Here is a 17,624-nt window from a genome sequence, read left to right as displayed (position 1 = left end):
TTTATGAGAGGCATGTCTGATTTTTGGTTGCTATCAACTGCTTCCCAGGGTGTATATACAAGAGGGAGATACTGAGAACAAAGACATCAGGGGCTGTGATACTCCAACTTACTTCTGTAAAGCCACCTTACTTTGATGTCTAAAAATCCAGTAGCATTCACCGTGGCCCCTCCAGAAACAAACAGCTGCTTCTGTTTCTTTCCCAAGTGTTTCTGCCCTGCCTGGATCAGACGCATCTGGAGCTGCTGGAGAAGCGCGTCTGCAGCCTCTGGCCCAGGGAGCGAGGAAACAGCAACACTTAAAACCCCATTTCTGAAGGACACCGAACAGAAGCCACTGGACAATTTTGTCTGACTCTCAGCTTCCCTTCCCCAGGTATGATGGCTCAGTGTGGAATCAGCAGACTCAGCCTATTAAGTGAACTGCTGGGGTTGAACAGTTACACTCCGCTCCCACCTCTCACTGTGACTTGGGATCAAGTCACTTAACTTCATCTTACACAGTTACTTGTCTGTCAGCCGGCTCTAACAACCGCCTTGCAGCGAGACCAGAGACACAAGAAGCCCTCTGGATATTACACACAGAACAAATCGCTTGAGAGCATTTAATTTGCAGAAATTATCAGTAAATACTTTCAAATAGCAAATGAAAATTACCTAATTTGTTAAAACTTCTGAGTAGAAAAAGGCAGCATGTGAGCACATTACTCATTACACATTATCCACTTAGATCTTCTTGGCATGTAACTGTAGTGAGAAATGTGCTCTAGTGAGAGGTTCAGAAATTGAACTGAGACCCTCAAGAGCCATTTCTCACAAGCCATTGAACAGCCATCAGGTGGTAAAACCTTTGGGCCTCTACTAAACTGAAAACCATTTGAGCAGACTTAAGGCAAAAGAGTTTTTCTGTCATTGCTCCCTCCAGGAGACATCAGGCACAGTGTAACTTCAGTTCAGCCAGGAGATGTCACACCACTAAATCGCTGATCCGAAAAACACGAGCACTGGTGTAAGACTCTAGGACTAGGGTTGTTTAACATTCCTTACGAATATTTTTTCTTCCCTTGCCAGACCGACGCAGAATAGCAAGACCCTTACATTAAAAGATCCAAAATCACTGTCACCCATGAAACCTACCCATGCAAAGCTGCACATCTCAGAGGAGCACCCTTTTCACCTGCGAAGATGCATCACCTTTCCCTCATCACTCACTGGAAACAGCAGAAATAAACTTTTGAGAAGACACTCATATGCCAATTCCTTCTATTAACTAACCAGATTCCTATTTTAATTCCCAGATACAGGAAAAACCTGTTAGCATAGCAATAAATATTTCATTGACATTCCAAACTCTGCCTCTCCCAAATTGATTATTTTTCCCATAAATTTTCCGCATGCATTTGGGGCCTGGACAAAAGGAGAGTGAACTAATTTCCAGTATTTTCAGTCTTGCAGTTAAATAACTCAGACAAGGAGCACCCATGTAGCAAACTCGTCCTAGGACATCAGACCTTCTCCTCCAGCCTCAATGGGAATAATGCAGATATTAATTGTTGAGCTTTAGCCCTTGTCTTGGTCTGAGTAGGTGAATCCCATTTTCATATGCTGATAAAAAATTAATCTCAGATCTATTTGCAATGTGCTTAGATCTAATGCAATCTTTAGCTCTCAGATATGAACTGCCAAAGGCTACATCTGTCTGCTACAGAGAGCAGCTCTCAGGTTCCCATGCGAAGGATTAAATGCTTCAGAATCTGCATAAATGAATAGAAGCAGCCTTCGAGGCTTGCAGTGAACAACATACCACCTCTCCCAGGGATGCAGGTCCTGTTCTTCTCAATCAACATCACGCACCAGACTTTCACACAAAATTAGTATCTCACAACAGCATCGAAAATGTTGCACAGAAGCAGTGATGGCAGGAGGTTTTTGTGGAAGAGGTGTGGGGTCACTGAGCGACATGGGGCAGACACAGCCCTGCCATGTGAGGTGTTCCAGGCGGGTCGAGTTTACTGCAAGAAGAGCACCCAAGTAAATGCAAGGATTTGAAACCCATGAAATACCAGTTACATTTGCCAGCACCAGGGCACCATAAACATACAGAGTATCTACTTAACATCTGTGTTAAACCACATTTTGTACCATGTTCCCCCAGGAACACATTACAGCACACAAGGCTACTGCAGAGGTGACAAGAGACATGCTGAGGTGTGTTTGCACTGTGCCAGGTTGGCTGTGCAGACCATCTAATACAAAAACTACAATTTTGTACTAGCTAAAAAGTAACTAGCTAAATCATTTCTGACCTCTAGGGTTTTAGGCGACGCAAGACTTGTTAAGCCCTATTGAAATCCCTCTGACTGGGTGTTCTCAACAAGCCGAAGCGCACATGCTCTAGTTCACTAGAACATCCAGGGTACATGGGAGACACCCACGAGAAGGTCGGAGTCACACAATGGTCTGGGTTGGAGGGACCTTCCCAGCTCCCCAGTGCCCCCCCTGCCATGACAGGGACATCTGCACCAGCTCAGGGTGCTCAGAGCCCCGTCCAGCCTGGCCTGGGATGGCTCCAGGATGGTTCATCCACCACCTCTCTGGGAACCCGGGCCAGGCTCTCACCACCCTCAGGACAACAATTTCTTCCTCACATCCAGACTGCCAGCGCCCGCAGGGAGACATGGAAGGATTTGGAGAGCCCTTTCTCAAGTGAAAGCCAAGATTTGACTTCACTGCGTCAGAAACTTAAAGAATGAACCTGAAAATACGGTTTCATTGGCAGGAACCACCTGAGAGCTGATGTAACTGCTATGGGAAGGAGTTCCCATTCCTCCCTGGTGTACCTGCAGCGCAGCACAGCGCTGTACCGGAGGGACAGCCGAGCCCGGCACGGCCTCTCCGTGACGCACCGTGCGGCCGCGGGCGGACGGACAGACAGACAGACAGCGGCCGTTCCCGTCACTGAGGGGCGGGCGGGAGCCCCCGGGCCCCCCGCGCTGCCGCCGAGCTCCCCTCAGCGAGCGGCCGCGAGGGGCGGGGCGGGGCGGGCGCGGGGGCGCGCACGCAGCGGCGCACGCGCACGGCGGGGCGCGGCCGCGGCACGCGGGGCCTGCCCGCCGCCCCGGCGTGAGGTGAGAGGCGGCGGGGGCGCGGCCGGCCCGTGAGAGGCGAGGGGGAAGTCGAGACCGTACCGCGCTGGGGAGGAGCCGATCCGGGGCGGGGGAAGCGGGAAGGGCGGCGTCCAGGCGGCCGGCGGAGCGGGGAGGGGGAGGGAGCGGGCTGCCGGGAGCGCGCGCGTCCCGCAGCCGCCTCGCGTTCCGCGCTCGCTGGGGGCGGGGCCTCGCTGGGGGCGGGGCCGGGCGCGGCGGAGGGCGCCGCCTGGCGGTGATGGGGAGAAGGGCCCGCCACAAACGACATGGGCAAAGTTCTTATGTACGAACAGCAGACTCTATTTATTGCCACAAACGCTTTTTTATACAGTCTCTACCAGCTCATGTGTCTTTGCAATTGGTTACGGGCTGCAATAGTAACGTATCATTGGCTAATTTCGCTATAGTCAAATATCTCTGGATACTCTTTAACTCCTTTCTCACGAGTACACCTTAATATCTCCGGGTACTCTTTAACTCCCTTCTTTCTTATGGGTACACCTTAATATCTTCTAGGTCAGTCTCTGTTCCCATACCCTCCATCAGGGAATCCACAGAACCACCGTAGCCCCCAGAGGGTGTGGGGTTTTGGGAGTGGGATTTAGGGGAGTGAGTGCACGGGGCTGTTGCAGGAATGGCCGGTGCTGCTGTGCCTGGTGCTGGCACCGCACCCGCGGTCAAGCAGCCTGGAGGACGGGGCTCCAGCGCTCTGCAGTGCGAGTGCGGGGGCTGTGTGGTGCCACACGTACAGCCGTGGCGTGGAAAGTCCAGCCTGGAAGCTGCTCTGGGTTCTCTGAGGACCCAAGCAGAGGTGCAGGATCTGCAGGCAGGGGGGAAGAAGCTGCTGTCGGCTTGGCGGGGCCTCGCAGCTTCAGGCTGTCACTGGCACAGGACCGTGACCGTGGCGCACGGAGAAGAGTCTGGAAAGGGAAACATGAATTTCAATAAGCCTGAGCCATCCCTAGCAAAAATACCTTGTAAAAGTGAGACTTGTTGGAGATCCCACAGTGGAGAGCAGCTCAGTGCCCTGGTGGTGGGCAGCAGTGTAGGACCTCACTGAACAGGTGCTGCTGAACAGGCCTGGACGTTGGAGCTGCCATGCAGTCAACACTGAACATGGAGTTGACGTTGGCATGGTGGATCTTTGCACTGCCCTGTCCATGCCACCCCTAACCTGTCTGTGCTCTTCCCAGAGCTTCTTGCAGCTGCGAAACACTTTCTTGCACAACAGCTGTTCATAACTCTGCTCAGCACATCCATTCCACTGAAAGCCTCAGTTCAGGACCAGCTTATACCCCCATCGCTTCACACCTCTTCATACACTGTATCACATCTCTCCACATCTGATTTCTTCTCATACACAGAAAACAGACTGAGCCATCTCAAGCTGTCCCTGTTACAAAGTCTGCTGACAGCCCTTTGCTCCTCCGCTCAGGACGCGCTGGGAGGATCTCGTCTGCAAGAGCTGTGCGAGGAACATCTGCAGGGAGAAAATACCCTTTGGACGTAGTGCCTGGGGCAAGGCTTGTACTGCGGGCTTCTGGGCAAGACGGGTTTGACTCAGAGCAGCGAGAACACCGCCGAGGGAGAGGAATGGAGCGCCTGGCCTCCTTCAGTAGTAAGTACCATAACATGATGTTCTAAAGTGTTTGCTGTTGATTAAAGACATTAGCAGCCACCTGGGGGAGAGAAACAGAAAAACAGCAATATTTGGTCCACTGCATTGCTTCTATGATCAGATTCTCAAGAGCACAGGGAGATGAATTATTCAGTGGGAACGTGGATCTTTTTTTCTATCTACTTGTTATATTTGGGCTAGTTCATATCCATTGTCTTGGAAAAAAATTGGCTTAAAACTTGACAATCTATTTATTTTTACTACTGTGCAATGAACAAAATGCAGAGAAGAAGGAATTGCAGAGCTGTGTTTCATTCCTCGTTCAGCAACCTGAGCAGAGTCTGAGGGGTTTGGACGCGTTGCAGAACAATTCTGTTGGTGCCTTTGCAGCCGCAGCGATGTGCTTTACAACACAGACTGAGACAGGTGGACGGGAGGCTGCAGCTGTCTGGGCAGCGTCCTCTGCAAAGAAAGTCTTGGGTCTGGTGTTTGATGCAGAAGACGAGCACGGGCACTGGATCAAACCATCCAGCCAGCGCAGCTCCGGCGCCGCTGCCGAGTTGTACCGGGAGGCTGCTGCAGAGAAGAGTTTCCTTTGACTCCATTGCACAGGTTTAGATTTAGCTCTCAGCATATCAGGTCTAGCAAGGACGCAGTGCCAGCATCCCTCCTGCAGCTCCAGCTGAACAGGGAACTTCTAACATGCTGGGAGAAGCTGCAGTAGGAAAGAGGTTGCATATAACGGAGTTCGCTTAAAATTAGTTGGCACAAATGAATTTAGGCAGTTGCAAAACCAGTGCTTTGTTTGCGTTGCATGAGATGTGCTTTTGCTTCACAGACGACCCTTTCGATAAACCTCCGTGCCGAGGTTGCTCTTCGTACCTGACGGAGCCCTACGTGAAGTGTGCCGAGTGCGGGCCGCCCCCCTTCCTCCTGTGCCTGCAGGTGAGCGCGACGATGAAAGTAAAGGCCGTTTCTTTGAGAGAGTCATCAAAGGCCTGTCCGGTGCCAAGCTGTTCCATAAACACATTAATAACCGGTCTCTCTAAACTCATATTGACACACTTATTTGCTCAGGGGCAGGGAAATGACAAAGAAAACACTGGAGGCTGAAGAACCGAGCAGCTGAAGGAGATGTTTGCGGAGGCAGCCAGAGCTACGGAAAGACACGCAGCCGGCCTGTGTAACGGAGCATGCCGCTGCCTGTCTGAAAAGGGATCGCTTCTGTCATTTTTCAAGCCACGAGAAAGAAAAGCCATCAGGAAACGCCCTTTCCCTGTCCCCACATGTTGCGTTTTTTTCTTCCCAAATGGAAAAGAAAATTTGGGGAAAGTTTGCAGTATTGACAATAAGTGTTTGTGACCGGATAGAGTTCTTTAATAAATATGTGTGTGGTCTGATAACCACAGAAAGTACTGCTAGTTTTAATTATTAAATAAATAAGTTTGCATTATTTATGATTAAAAATGGCAACAACCTCTAAAACTGAAGAAGGATCTTTCTTAGCCATGTGCTCAAACACGTACAAAATACACAAGAGCATTTTTTGTATGTTGGGTATATTTTTGCTCATTTAGTTGTACTTAAAAACCGAGACATTTACCTGTTGAAAAGAGCTGGAACCATGCTGGTGCTTTTCAAATGGAAAACCAAGACTGAGGGGAAACTGTGTTTTCAGTACTTAAGAAATGCACTGTGCTCCCTTCTGGAATGATCCGCTTTGAAACGCCACCCGGCTGCTGTCACCGGCAGAACTGTGCCCTAAACACTTAGCAAAAAAGCATGTCCATGCACAGGAGTTATGTCTTGATGCAAAAGACAAGTAAGATACAAAGACAGATTCAACACAATTTAAACACAGACTTTTATACCATTTCATGTTTTTTCTAAGATGAAATCAGGAAAGAATATCATCTTTTTCGGCATAACAGGTGGTCAGTTTTCTGAATAGAAGGGAAAATGGGAACAGATAAAATGTTTTCAAGGCAGAAGTAAGAGACTAACATCATACTCATCTTGTGTTCTACAGTGTTTCACACGAGGATTTGAATACAAGAAGCATCAAAGTGATCATACATATGAGATAATGGTAAATATTCCTATTAGATAACACCTGCTCAATCCTGAGCCTTCACAACTTTCCAGGAGTTAGACCCTTCCTTACTAATACGACTTTGAAAAGTTAAGTGATACAGTGGTTTGATTCAGAGGTTTAGAACTGTTATGAAAAGTCTTCCTTGCGAGCAAAGAAAAATGTCCTGCTGGAACATAATGGAATAGTGGAGCCTTTTAAAGGTACATTTTCTTATAGCACGATGCATCTCACTAGACTTCCGGGTCCTTAACCATGTGAATCAACTCCTGTTTCTCTATTCTTACTTTGCTTCCCCAAAATTAGTCATTTTGAAAGCCTTCAGTAATTTTTGTGGTGTTTCATAGCATAACGTGGTTGAATTACAGCTGGTAGATAGAACATGGAACAGTACGTTCAGGAAATCTCTAGTGACAAACTAGTTTTTACTGTAGTTGATGACCCAGTGCCCTAAATAATTTGACAATTATTTGGTCGGGATTCATGGGACACAGCAGAAGTTTAAAACCACCAGTTTTACATTCTCTGTTGCCCTGTGGTTTGGAACTTCTTTGCTCTTCATGTGGTGAATTATAACCGAGGATCACAGCAGTTTGACTTGCTTTTTCCTCCTCTAGACTTCCGATTTCCCTGTCTTGGATCCTAACTGGACGGCTCAAGAGGAAATGGCTCTCCTGGAAGCTGTGATGGACTGTGGCTTTGGAAACTGGTGAGAATTCAGTGGTTCAAACAACCTCAGTGAGCAATGGGTGCTTTTTCACTTCACGGGATCCTACTGTTGAATACATCAGTGCACACTGAATATTCAGTAATTTATTGTGGGAAACCACTATCCGGTTAAAATCACAAGAGAAACTTGAGAAGCAGAGTGCCATTGCTGTCTTAGAGTTTACCGTTACCTGCTGTTAGTAAAATATATAAAAAACTCTCAAGTAACAACACTAAATTTTCAAACACCCGAAAGATTTGATACATTCCCTCAGCCAGGCGGTTTCTCCTGTAAGGACAGTGAATTGCGTTACACACGCTCCCCAGCACAGTGCCCTGTATCAAACATGCAAGTACTGGCTCAGTGTTAGCACACAAAACGTGAATTCAGACATCATTGCACACAATGTAATCAGCTTCTTGTCCAAAATGATCTTGTCACACCAGAGGAAGCAAAAAACCCTCAACATTTCTGTGTTCTTCCTATTAAGCCTCCCCCTCTCCCCACTTCAGGCAGGATGTAGCCAACCAGATGTGCACAAAATCCAAGGAGGAGTGTGAGAAACATTATATGAAACACTTCATCAACAATCCCTTGTTTGCATCGACGTTACTGAACCTGAAGCAGGCGGAGGAGGCGCAGCACAACGAAACGGCCATTCCCTTCCACCGTGAGTATCCCCGGCCCCTCACACATGGGGGCTTCCCCACAACATCTCCGCTCTCCCAAAGCTGGAACCAGCAGCCTTTGGAGCAGGGCAGGTACCGCACATGGGCTTTGCTTTTCTTCCCTAAGGGAGAGCTCCTTCTCATGCCTAACTTGAATAATGGTAGTAGTTGGGTTTTCTTCACCAAATCATTCATGTATCAAATAGACCGGAATGCCCATTCTGTGGGAAAAGAGAGGGAAGGGGGGGGTCTGACACAGACATCAGGTTCTCAAACCCAAAGCTCCTGGTAGAAGTGGCCACTCACAGAAATCACCACAGCAAAAGCCTGTATGCACATATTTATCTAAAGGACAAGCTACCTCAGTGCAGCGCGGTATAACAGCACGGCCTTCATGGTAAAAACCAATGTGAGCTCTTACCCTGGTGCTGGGCTGTTGCTTTTCTTGCCCGGACCCTGCAGAGCAGCGTTAACGGAGAAGGGGTTCTAATCCGCAAACATTGTGTCTCACGATGCGCTTTGTCGCAGGCCTAACTGCTGACGGGATTTGTCATTAAACCGCTCCCTTTAAACTATGCTGATTTCACTTCTCTCTCTTTAAAACTGCCTTTTTAAAAGTGTATGTTAAATCTCAGCAATTGAACACATTTTCAGCTTTCCTTAAATTTAACATCTAGAACTCCCCCGGTCTCGCAGCTGTTCTGTTAGAAAGCTCCCCAGAATGGGTGGGTAAAAGGATTGCTTGATATCTGGAGGCTTAAATTTCACAATAAAGTGGTTAGAGCGAAAGCAGTTGGAACTGGACAGTTTTGGTTGTGTCCCTGGCTGGCATTGATCTTTTTATGTGACCGGAGCCAAGACAAATTCTCTGTGCCTGGGCTTATTTTATCTGCAGCGTGGGACTGAAAACGCTCAGCTCCTTCACAAGCGTGTTGTGAGCCTCGCTCCATTATTGTCTGTAAAACACTGAGCTCCTCAGTTGGGATGCGCTGTAAAAATCCGGAGTTGTGTAGCTTTAATTGCAGCTCTCTGTAAACGGCACCCAGAAGACGCAGATTTAACACCCCTGTTGCTATTAATTAAAAGAACCTGCACGCTGAGACCGAGCGGCCTGCAGAGGGTCATGCTGAGCTCTGAAATGTAGAGTTTGCATTTCATAACCTGTTTATTACCTTGAATTTCTGTGTGTGACTTTTGAGAATACTATGAAGATCTCAGATCACTGCATTTTCCTCTGGATTAACTAGTTTTTCTCTTAATAGAAAGTGGAATAAAAGCCCAATCAGGGTGTTTTTCTTCAGCTAAGTATTCCCACTTTTCCTGCAAAAGAAACACCTATTTATAGATTGTTTTGTGTTAAAAAAGGCCCCAAGCCCTACACAAATCAAAACCTGCATGTTTTTTAGCTGCTGACGATCCCCCGCGGCCTACGTTTGATTCCTTGCTCTCCAGGGACATGGCTGGGTACATGCCGGCGCGAGCCGACTTTGTGGAGGTAAGACCCCCTCTTCTCCCGTTATTTTCAATTTGCTACCGAGCACACGATCAGCAAACACACCCTTGTTTTTGCCTGGAGGTTTTTGCTCTTCGTGCAGCAAACATCAGAAGAAAGGGCAGGGCAGAGTGATTAAGCCAAGGGTTTAATTGCAGAGGTGGCGCTGCAGGCCAGCAGGCCGGGGCTGCACCGCACGGTGCTGCCGCCAAACGTCCGGTAACGAACGGCTTTAATGCAAACGGAGTGATGTTGTGAATTCGATGCTTAACGAAATGTTTGGGTTTGCCTTTGTGCTTTGCCGTAGAGAAGCACAGACGAGCCCGATCCAAAGATCATTGCCAGGACCTGCATTGTTTTCAGTACTTTTAGCTGCAGGCCCAGGGCCCTGATTTCTGTTGCAGAACAAGCTCCTGTACATGAAGTGATGAAATCAGCCATCTAGGGGTTTGTTGTTTTGGTACATTTGAGCAGAGTTTCCACCACAGTGTGGGATCCATGGAGTTTACCTGATTAATTTGCATTGTCCTGTCACAGCCTCTTGTTCCTGTTCCAGCCGTAGGGATGCACGTTATACATTCCCTAGTTAAAGCTCCCCAGGGATGGAGCCTTGTGCACCTGCGAAAGAGTAAATATCTCTGTTTTCTGTGCCTCTATATGTACTGAAACTTCATACCATTTTTTCAGTGCTAGTTAGTGACAACTTATTAATCACCTCTGAACAGGAGTTTGACAACTACGCTGAATGGGATTTGAGAGATATTGATTTTGTAGAAGATGATTCAGACATTTTGCACGGTAAGTCCCGTATTTTCTTATCTTGTCCAAACCCAATGTTTCATGTTGCCTACACAGCATTTCATTTGGTCTTTTTTTTTTCTACACACTTTTTTAACAGTGAACATACATTTTCAATGATCTCACTTCTTCGTGCTGGTGTTTAAATACTGGCATTTCTGTGGTACTCACTTTCAAATCTCTTTTAAAAGCTCTTAATCAAAGGGTGTACAAACAGTACTTATATATTTAGAATAATACACCTTGCTGACTACTGAAAGGTAGCCAGTTGTCAGGTTGAATATGACTGAAATCAAATAGTCCCCTCAAGTAGCAGGCACCTCTTTAGGAAAGACACAAATGATCTTTTATCCACTATAAACCATGGAGGAAGTTTAGCTAAATCATTCAAATCATTAATGTATCAAATAGACCAGAATGCAAATTATCTAAGGTAGGAATTTGTCTGGAAACAGGGTAGCAGTACTTCAGTGACTGAATAAACAGACCTATAGGCCTATTGAAGAACAGATCGATGGCTCGATATTGCCTCTCAAAGTCCCCCAGCTGAGAGAGATTCTTCCCATCTACATAATGTTTGTGAGAATCACAGCAAGGCACAAATTTTGTTCTGATTCAAGAAGAGGAACGCTTTCCTCTCTTTGCTAACACCCTTTCCTTTGCTATGTCTGGTTTCTTAGAAGATCTGTCACTCTAAGCTCTGTTAGTTAGGAAATCTGCTATCAGGACAGGCAATGATACAGGCAGCAAGGAGGTGTATAGGTGAGCACTGCATGCAACACATTGAAACTGTTCTGCTCCTGAAGTTGCGTTTTCACGTGTTAATAGCTGTATGTGACAACTGTCATTTTTATTGAGAAGAGAGAGGGGGTTTGTATGAGTCCAATTGCTGCTACTGAGTTTCTGAACATTGCTGCCTTAATAATACCAAAGAACAGGAATTATTAAAATGAAGTTTTAATCCATACTTTTCCCCACATTTATGAGTACATATGGTGTTTAAAGTCCTGTGTTTATGCTTCAGAATTCTCCCGTCTGTATCAGGCAGTTCTAAGCTAAAGCCTCAGCATCCCTTGGCAACAGACAAATCTTGTTACGTACAGACAGTCCTTCCAAACTTAAAAAATCAGTCTGAGATTTAGCAGTACACAGAGTTTTAAGGAATGCAATCTCCCTTGGCTCAAAAGAGGTTATGAGAATCATATGTCAGTCTCTCTTTTAACATTTATTGAAAGGGAGACTGACTTGTGGACACTCCACAGATTCATCATGCCATCTCGCTACTGTTCCTGTTCATTAGTGTCTCCCACTGCACAGTTCAGCCACTTGAGAAATCTCCTACCAGCCTCCTGTTTAAGTTGTCAATCTGAATGGAAAAATCAGCTTTCCTGCTCTCTTCAGAATACCATAAAGCCAAGCGGGACCAGACCCTCTGCCCCGTGCAGCTCAGTGTCCTGTTAGTACCCACAATGGGCACACGAGAAGGTGAGAAAAGGCAAATACAGGCAATACTTGTCCTGGCATATCTTTCATTTCCTGCAGTGACACGTTCAGAGACTTATTGAACCACAGGTTGTGTTCAGACCATTTTGACCGAAGGACCTGCCCTCCATGAACTTATCTAACTACTGTTAGAACTATATTTATTTGTACTATTGCCCCCATAACATCCTGTAGCAGTGAGTTCCACAATTGAGTTAGGAATCCTACAATTTAATTATGTGTTGTGTGAAAAAATACTTCCTTCTGTCTGTCAGCTCTTTTGCCTGATAATTTCATTGGATGTCCTCTAGCCCATTCTTTAGTTGTCTTCAGTATTTAGTACAGGATGTCAGGCATTTGCCCTGTGAAAACTGTTTGGCAGGGGTTATGCAGCGTGACCAACTACATTTTCCATCTCTTAGCTCAGGGACTCTGGCGGCTTCATTCCCACAGCTGCCCCAGATCTGCCCACGTGAGAGAGAACGTCTCTCAAAAAACAAAGTCCCAGGGTCTAGCCAGCTGCTTTTCTTTTGCATGAGGCCATCTTGGGGAGAAAGAATGATCTGCTAGAAAAACTTTGGAATTGGACCTTTCCCTTCTCCGAGTTACTACAAAAAAGGAAGGAGCCGCATCCTCCCTGTCCTGCAGTTTCAAAGATCTCAGATGCTGACTTGGCTTGATCGCTTGAGAATATTGTGCAACCTAATTGTAGGGTTGCGTGCTGTAGGAAATGGCTCAACATGTAGCTCAGAAGGCAGGGATGGGGATTTGGGTGTTTTAAGAAACCTTGATATGTCTCTAGGCAGCGGGCAGAGGAGGTTGGGAGGCGCTGCAGGCCCAGGTCCTCCAGGTGCCCCAGGTCCTCCAGATCCTCCCAGGTCCTCCAGGTGCCCCAGGTCCTCCAGGTCCTCCCAGGTCCTCCGGGTGCCCCAGGTCCTCCCAGGTCCTCCGGGTCCTCCAGGTCCTCCCAGGTCCTCCCAGGTCATCCAGGTCCCCCAGGTCCCTGTCCCACAACTCCAGGCAGCGGTTCCAATGTCCCTCCTGCCAGCCCTGCCCGCTGGCCACCTTACCCTGGATCTTACAGAAATGGCCTCGAAAAGCCGCCCTGGGGCTGCCGTCCACACCTGCTCAGACATGCTCGTGCTGGCCAAACAGCAAACTCTTCTTTTTAATAAAAGATAAAGACGTAAAACAGGGGTTTAACACATTGTATAGCCTAGAGAGTCTTGCAGCATAGATTAAGTATCAGGTTTGTGAAAAATTCCTCAGTTTGTTTTCCTGATGCACACCAAACCTCACTGGGTTCGAGATTAATTTCTGAAAACTACTTTTATATTCAATTTACTGAAAGACGCTCAAGTCAGACCCTGAGAACACATCGACCAGAGTAATTTCTGTGGTCTCTCTCTCTCTTTGTTCCATAAGTCACAGATCCATTCTGCAATGTCTGCATTGCTTGTATTTGATGCTTTCATTGGAACGGAATCCCCCTTCCTCCCTTTCCTCTATACTCTTCTGCTTTTCTTAACATTTTGTAAAAATCATTTCATAAAACGTTCTACATTGAACCTACTCGAGCTGTGTTTCCTCATACGATTCCTTTTCCCGTTATATTGTCCTGTGTCACTCTAAACAAGTTCTCAGTATTTCCACAAGAAAGAGGAATGCAATTTAATCCAAAGGGGAAGACCCCCCGGCAGCTCCTGTGCGGAACACGGGAGCCCACGCCTGCTCCCCCGCACAGGCGGCCACGGGCTTTGTTCCGTCCCTCCTCGGTACCAGCGAGATGCTAAAAATTGTATGAAATTGCTCGTATTTCAATTTACTTACCGACCTGTTAACTTTTATTCAGTACTTGCAAATATAATATGTGCACGCAGATCTATATTGCAGTTAAACAAAAACATAATGGAGAGATCAAAAGAAACAACTAGTTACACATCTAATTCAGCCCAGAGTGCCTGAATATTTCATGAATTACAAGTTTTCATCAGGCTGAATTACAACCTTAGCAATTCCTCTTTTTCCTGCCTTTTTCTCCCCTTTCTCATGTAAATGATTTTTACTTCTAACACTGGGAAGTCATTGCGGAAACCACAAGCTTAGGAGTGCGTGGCAATAGGCTGCGACTCGGGCTGCACAGAAGCGACATTTCATTTGATACGATACAAGGCAGTCGATGTCTCTCTCAGTATCCCCCGGTGTGTGTTGTGCTGTGGGGGTTCCTACCGCGCTCAGAAGCCGTTTGCCCAGGGTCCTGCTTTCCCTGGGGAGGGCGGATTTGGCCGGGAGCCCCGAGGTTTGTCCCAACGACTGCACACACGGATTCACAGCCTGTTTACTTTGATTAGTTTGCATTCTTCCCATTATTTGGGCTCTGCATGCCAAGCAGAGGTTAGCTAGCGTGAAACAAAGGTCTCACTCATTAGCCTTCAAAAAAGTTTTTGCAGACCAAATGATGCTGAAGAGGAATGAAAAGCAAGGAAACTGTTTTGGACACAAGCTTGAGAAACCCAAATATTTTGATTTGGTTGGAATGAAGAAAGAAGCCTTGAATTTCTGCCTATCGCTGGATCCTTCGGAGCTACTCAAATAACCTTATCATTTCCCAACGTGGACACTTGGAACACAGCGCCAGCCTGGATTAGCCCGAGTTACCAGGACAAACAGCCGCCTCCCGCGCACAGTCCATGGGGAGACACAGGCAAATCATTCTCATTCGTACAGCATCTCTCTTCTCATTTCAATGCAGCACGTAACAGTATAGTAGCCTGAGTTATTCATGCATTCCAGATTTTGTAATCGGCTGTTCCTGTGTGAATATGTCTATTAAAAACAAAAGCTCCCCCCAAAGTGCATGTGGCAGCAAATACTAATTTTGCTTTTAGCAGAAGCTCCATTTTTTTCCTTCATTTTTTCTCTTGAATTTTCCTTCCCATCCACAGTTGATCATAATTTCGTTCAGAATATTGTGCGCTCAGGTGAGAGCATCAAAATGCAATGGTTATAGGTGCATAATTACTTGTGATATTTATAGAGGTTTTCCAATGCAATTTCTGCATGTACTTATTAAGTTCTGCCCACGCAAACCCCAGAAAATAACACGTTAGCTTAGCTTGCAGAGGGTTTAAAAATATACAAATATTTTCCACAAATTGGCACAGACTGCGACACTCAGTAATGTACTTCATTCATGTCTCACTTGCTGCGTCTCCCAATTTCTTGTCCCCACACTTAGGCAAGAAGGAAAATTTGCGCCCTGTGCTCGTTCTTCAGTTAGGAAATGTAAATAGCTCTTTATGAAGATGATTGTTGAACACTCTGATTTTGCAAGAAACTCGCAAAAAGAAGGAAGAATGTTGTGCCACCCCTCCTATCTTCATAGGTCACCAGTTTTGTGTACATTGAAGGGTTTTGGTGGGTGTAGGTGACACCCGTTGGCTCCCGAGCTCACCCGCAGCCGCTGTCCGGCCGATAGGAATGTGATTGCCCAGGACTGCGGGGGTGAGTTCCCCGGGGCTCAGGCTTTCCTGGTGTTTACATAGAAATACATATTTTAAAATAGACACATAACCACGTTGCTTACTTAATTGCGTTATTAATTATTTATTGGGGAGTGCGATCAATAAACCGCCAGTATGGGCTTTGCTCTTCTGCTGCGAGTGCAGGGAGAGGCTGTGGGTTCTGACGTGTCCCCTGGGGCCACCCCTGCTGTCCCTTGGTTCCAAGGAGCTGCGCGTTGGCTCTGCAGACTGGAAACCCCCGTCAAGTCTCAAACCTCTTCCTTTGGAGCACATATAGAAATTATTAATGTAAAGGCAAAAAAAGCCAACCAAGAAATCAGCCACCTCATCGCTTACTTAACGACCTAGAATTTTTGCATTATTTAACAGAACGAGGGAAGGGAAGGTGATGGGTGTCTCCTTATCTTTCAAGAATTTACCAAAAAAGTTTATTAACCTAATGGCGGCAGGAAAAAGCAGCTGAAGGATCTCGGAGTGGATCAGCCAGACTGCAGACAGATTTGATTTTGAAAAGGATATGATTTCTAATGAGCACGGCTTTTTCCTGCGCTTCTTCACATGGCCATGAACTATTCCCTTTGTTCTCCTGGCAGACAGATAAGTTTAGAAGTTAACAAGCTAAAACCTTGCAGATGTTTTTACCAACTGTAGCAAGGGCTGCTGTGAGTCTGCACAGGTCAGAACTGCCCCTGCTTTTTGGAGTCCCGCGCTCTGTGCGAAGAAGCCTTTGTCCAAAGAGGACGCATCAGATCCTTAAATCTGATCAATTTGCTTTTTGAGAGAAGGAATGCTTAACCATTGCATGTATGAAGGAACAGATAAGTGCTAATAGTAAAACAGTTCAAGAAGGAAGAGGAAGAGAGTTCTGAGGATCTACCTGGGTTCATATCTACGGGTACTATTGTATTTGGAAGAGTTAGCAAAAGAGCTTCAACAGGCAGCGTGTGTGGAGATGAACCTCTAGTGACTTATGCCCCTCTAAAATTGCCATGAGATTTTAAAGCAGCAAAGCAGAGTGACCATTTCAGCCTTCCATGAACATAAAGGCTTGAAAATTAGCCTAATATAGTGCTTACTTATGTATTCTGTAATCTATTTATTTTGCAGCTCTGAAGATTGCAGTTGTAGATATCTATCATTCCAGGTTAAAGGAAAGACAGAGAAGAAAAAAGTGAGTTTTCAAGCAATAACTTTGCTCCTTTGCTTCATTACTGTGTTTTGTTCCCCTTTGTTTTCCTAATACTAAGGATAATTGATTTCCTGTAGCACCTTCCAGCCAGTTTCCACACACAGAGCCCTCCTGCTATGAGATTCCCATGATGGGCTTCTCTATATGGGACAGGAATGTTCTTCTGTACATGCTAAAGGAAATGTAATGCATTTTATAGAGCAAATTCCAACCTGACCTTCCCGAGCCTGACTTTGTATTATCTCTTGTCATTTGCAAAAGTTGGGCGTTTATGGAATCACCACATGGCATCTGCCGAGACCTGTGACAAACGTGTTTGTCATGCACCTGCAAACGTCTCACCTGCCTTTTAACTGCGCTCATTTCCCTCACCCTGTCGGGAGCATTTCAAACGTATGAGTTACCGAAATCATCTGCCTCTTTTGAAAATCTAAGCTGTCGCGGAAAAATTCCTTCATCCCGCTCCCAGTGGGGAAATTCCCAGTTCGCCTCTCACGGTCCAAATCAAGCCTTTGTGTTTATGTGGTAATACACGAGTTAATGCCTTTTCATTAATACCATTTTGCTCTCGATTACAGAATTATAAGAGATCATGGCCTAATCAACCTCAGAAAGTTTCAGAGTGAGTATCAGGTGTGATTGCTGAACTTTGAAGCGGCTTCTACTCAGGAAGCAAAACGTCCCGTGCGCTGTTCCCAGAGCGCTGGGGTGGTTTGTTCACCCCAGACCCTGCTCATGTGCTCTGAATTCCATCAGATATCCTGCCCGACCCTTCCCCGCTGCCTCCAAGTGCTCCCAGCTCAGCGGTTTAGGTGTTTTGCCTCAGAATTGCTCTTCAGAAGCATTTTGGGCTGCACTGAGCAGAGAGAGGGGTGCAGGTAAAATCTAGGCTTTTAAAGTGCATCTC

General features: G+C 46.5%; 1 protein-coding gene across 1 annotated transcript; it reads left to right on the top strand.

The window, feature by feature from the left end:
- Positions 1–3,062: 3,062 nt before the first annotated feature.
- LOC309452150 (transcriptional adapter 2-alpha) lies at positions 3,063–17,350 on the top strand (the record flags this gene model as incomplete). Its single annotated transcript, XM_082076827.1, has 10 exons — positions 3,063–3,127; positions 4,510–4,763; positions 5,602–5,708; positions 6,793–6,852; positions 7,473–7,564; positions 8,077–8,234; positions 9,639–9,727; positions 10,450–10,522; positions 16,636–16,699; positions 17,296–17,350. Coding segments are annotated over exons 2-10 (723 nt in total), but the record flags the coding sequence as incomplete, so codon positions are not given.
- Between the last annotated feature and the right edge of the window lie 274 nt (positions 17,351–17,624).

The sequence above is a fragment of the Streptopelia decaocto genome, assembly GCF_964273445.1.
Source record: "Streptopelia decaocto genome assembly, contig: HAP1_SCAFFOLD_2241, whole genome shotgun sequence".
Lineage (NCBI taxonomy): Eukaryota > Metazoa > Chordata > Aves > Columbiformes > Columbidae > Streptopelia > Streptopelia decaocto.
Note: the sequence above shows the minus strand (reverse complement) of the source record. Positions and strands in the feature narration are given on the sequence as shown.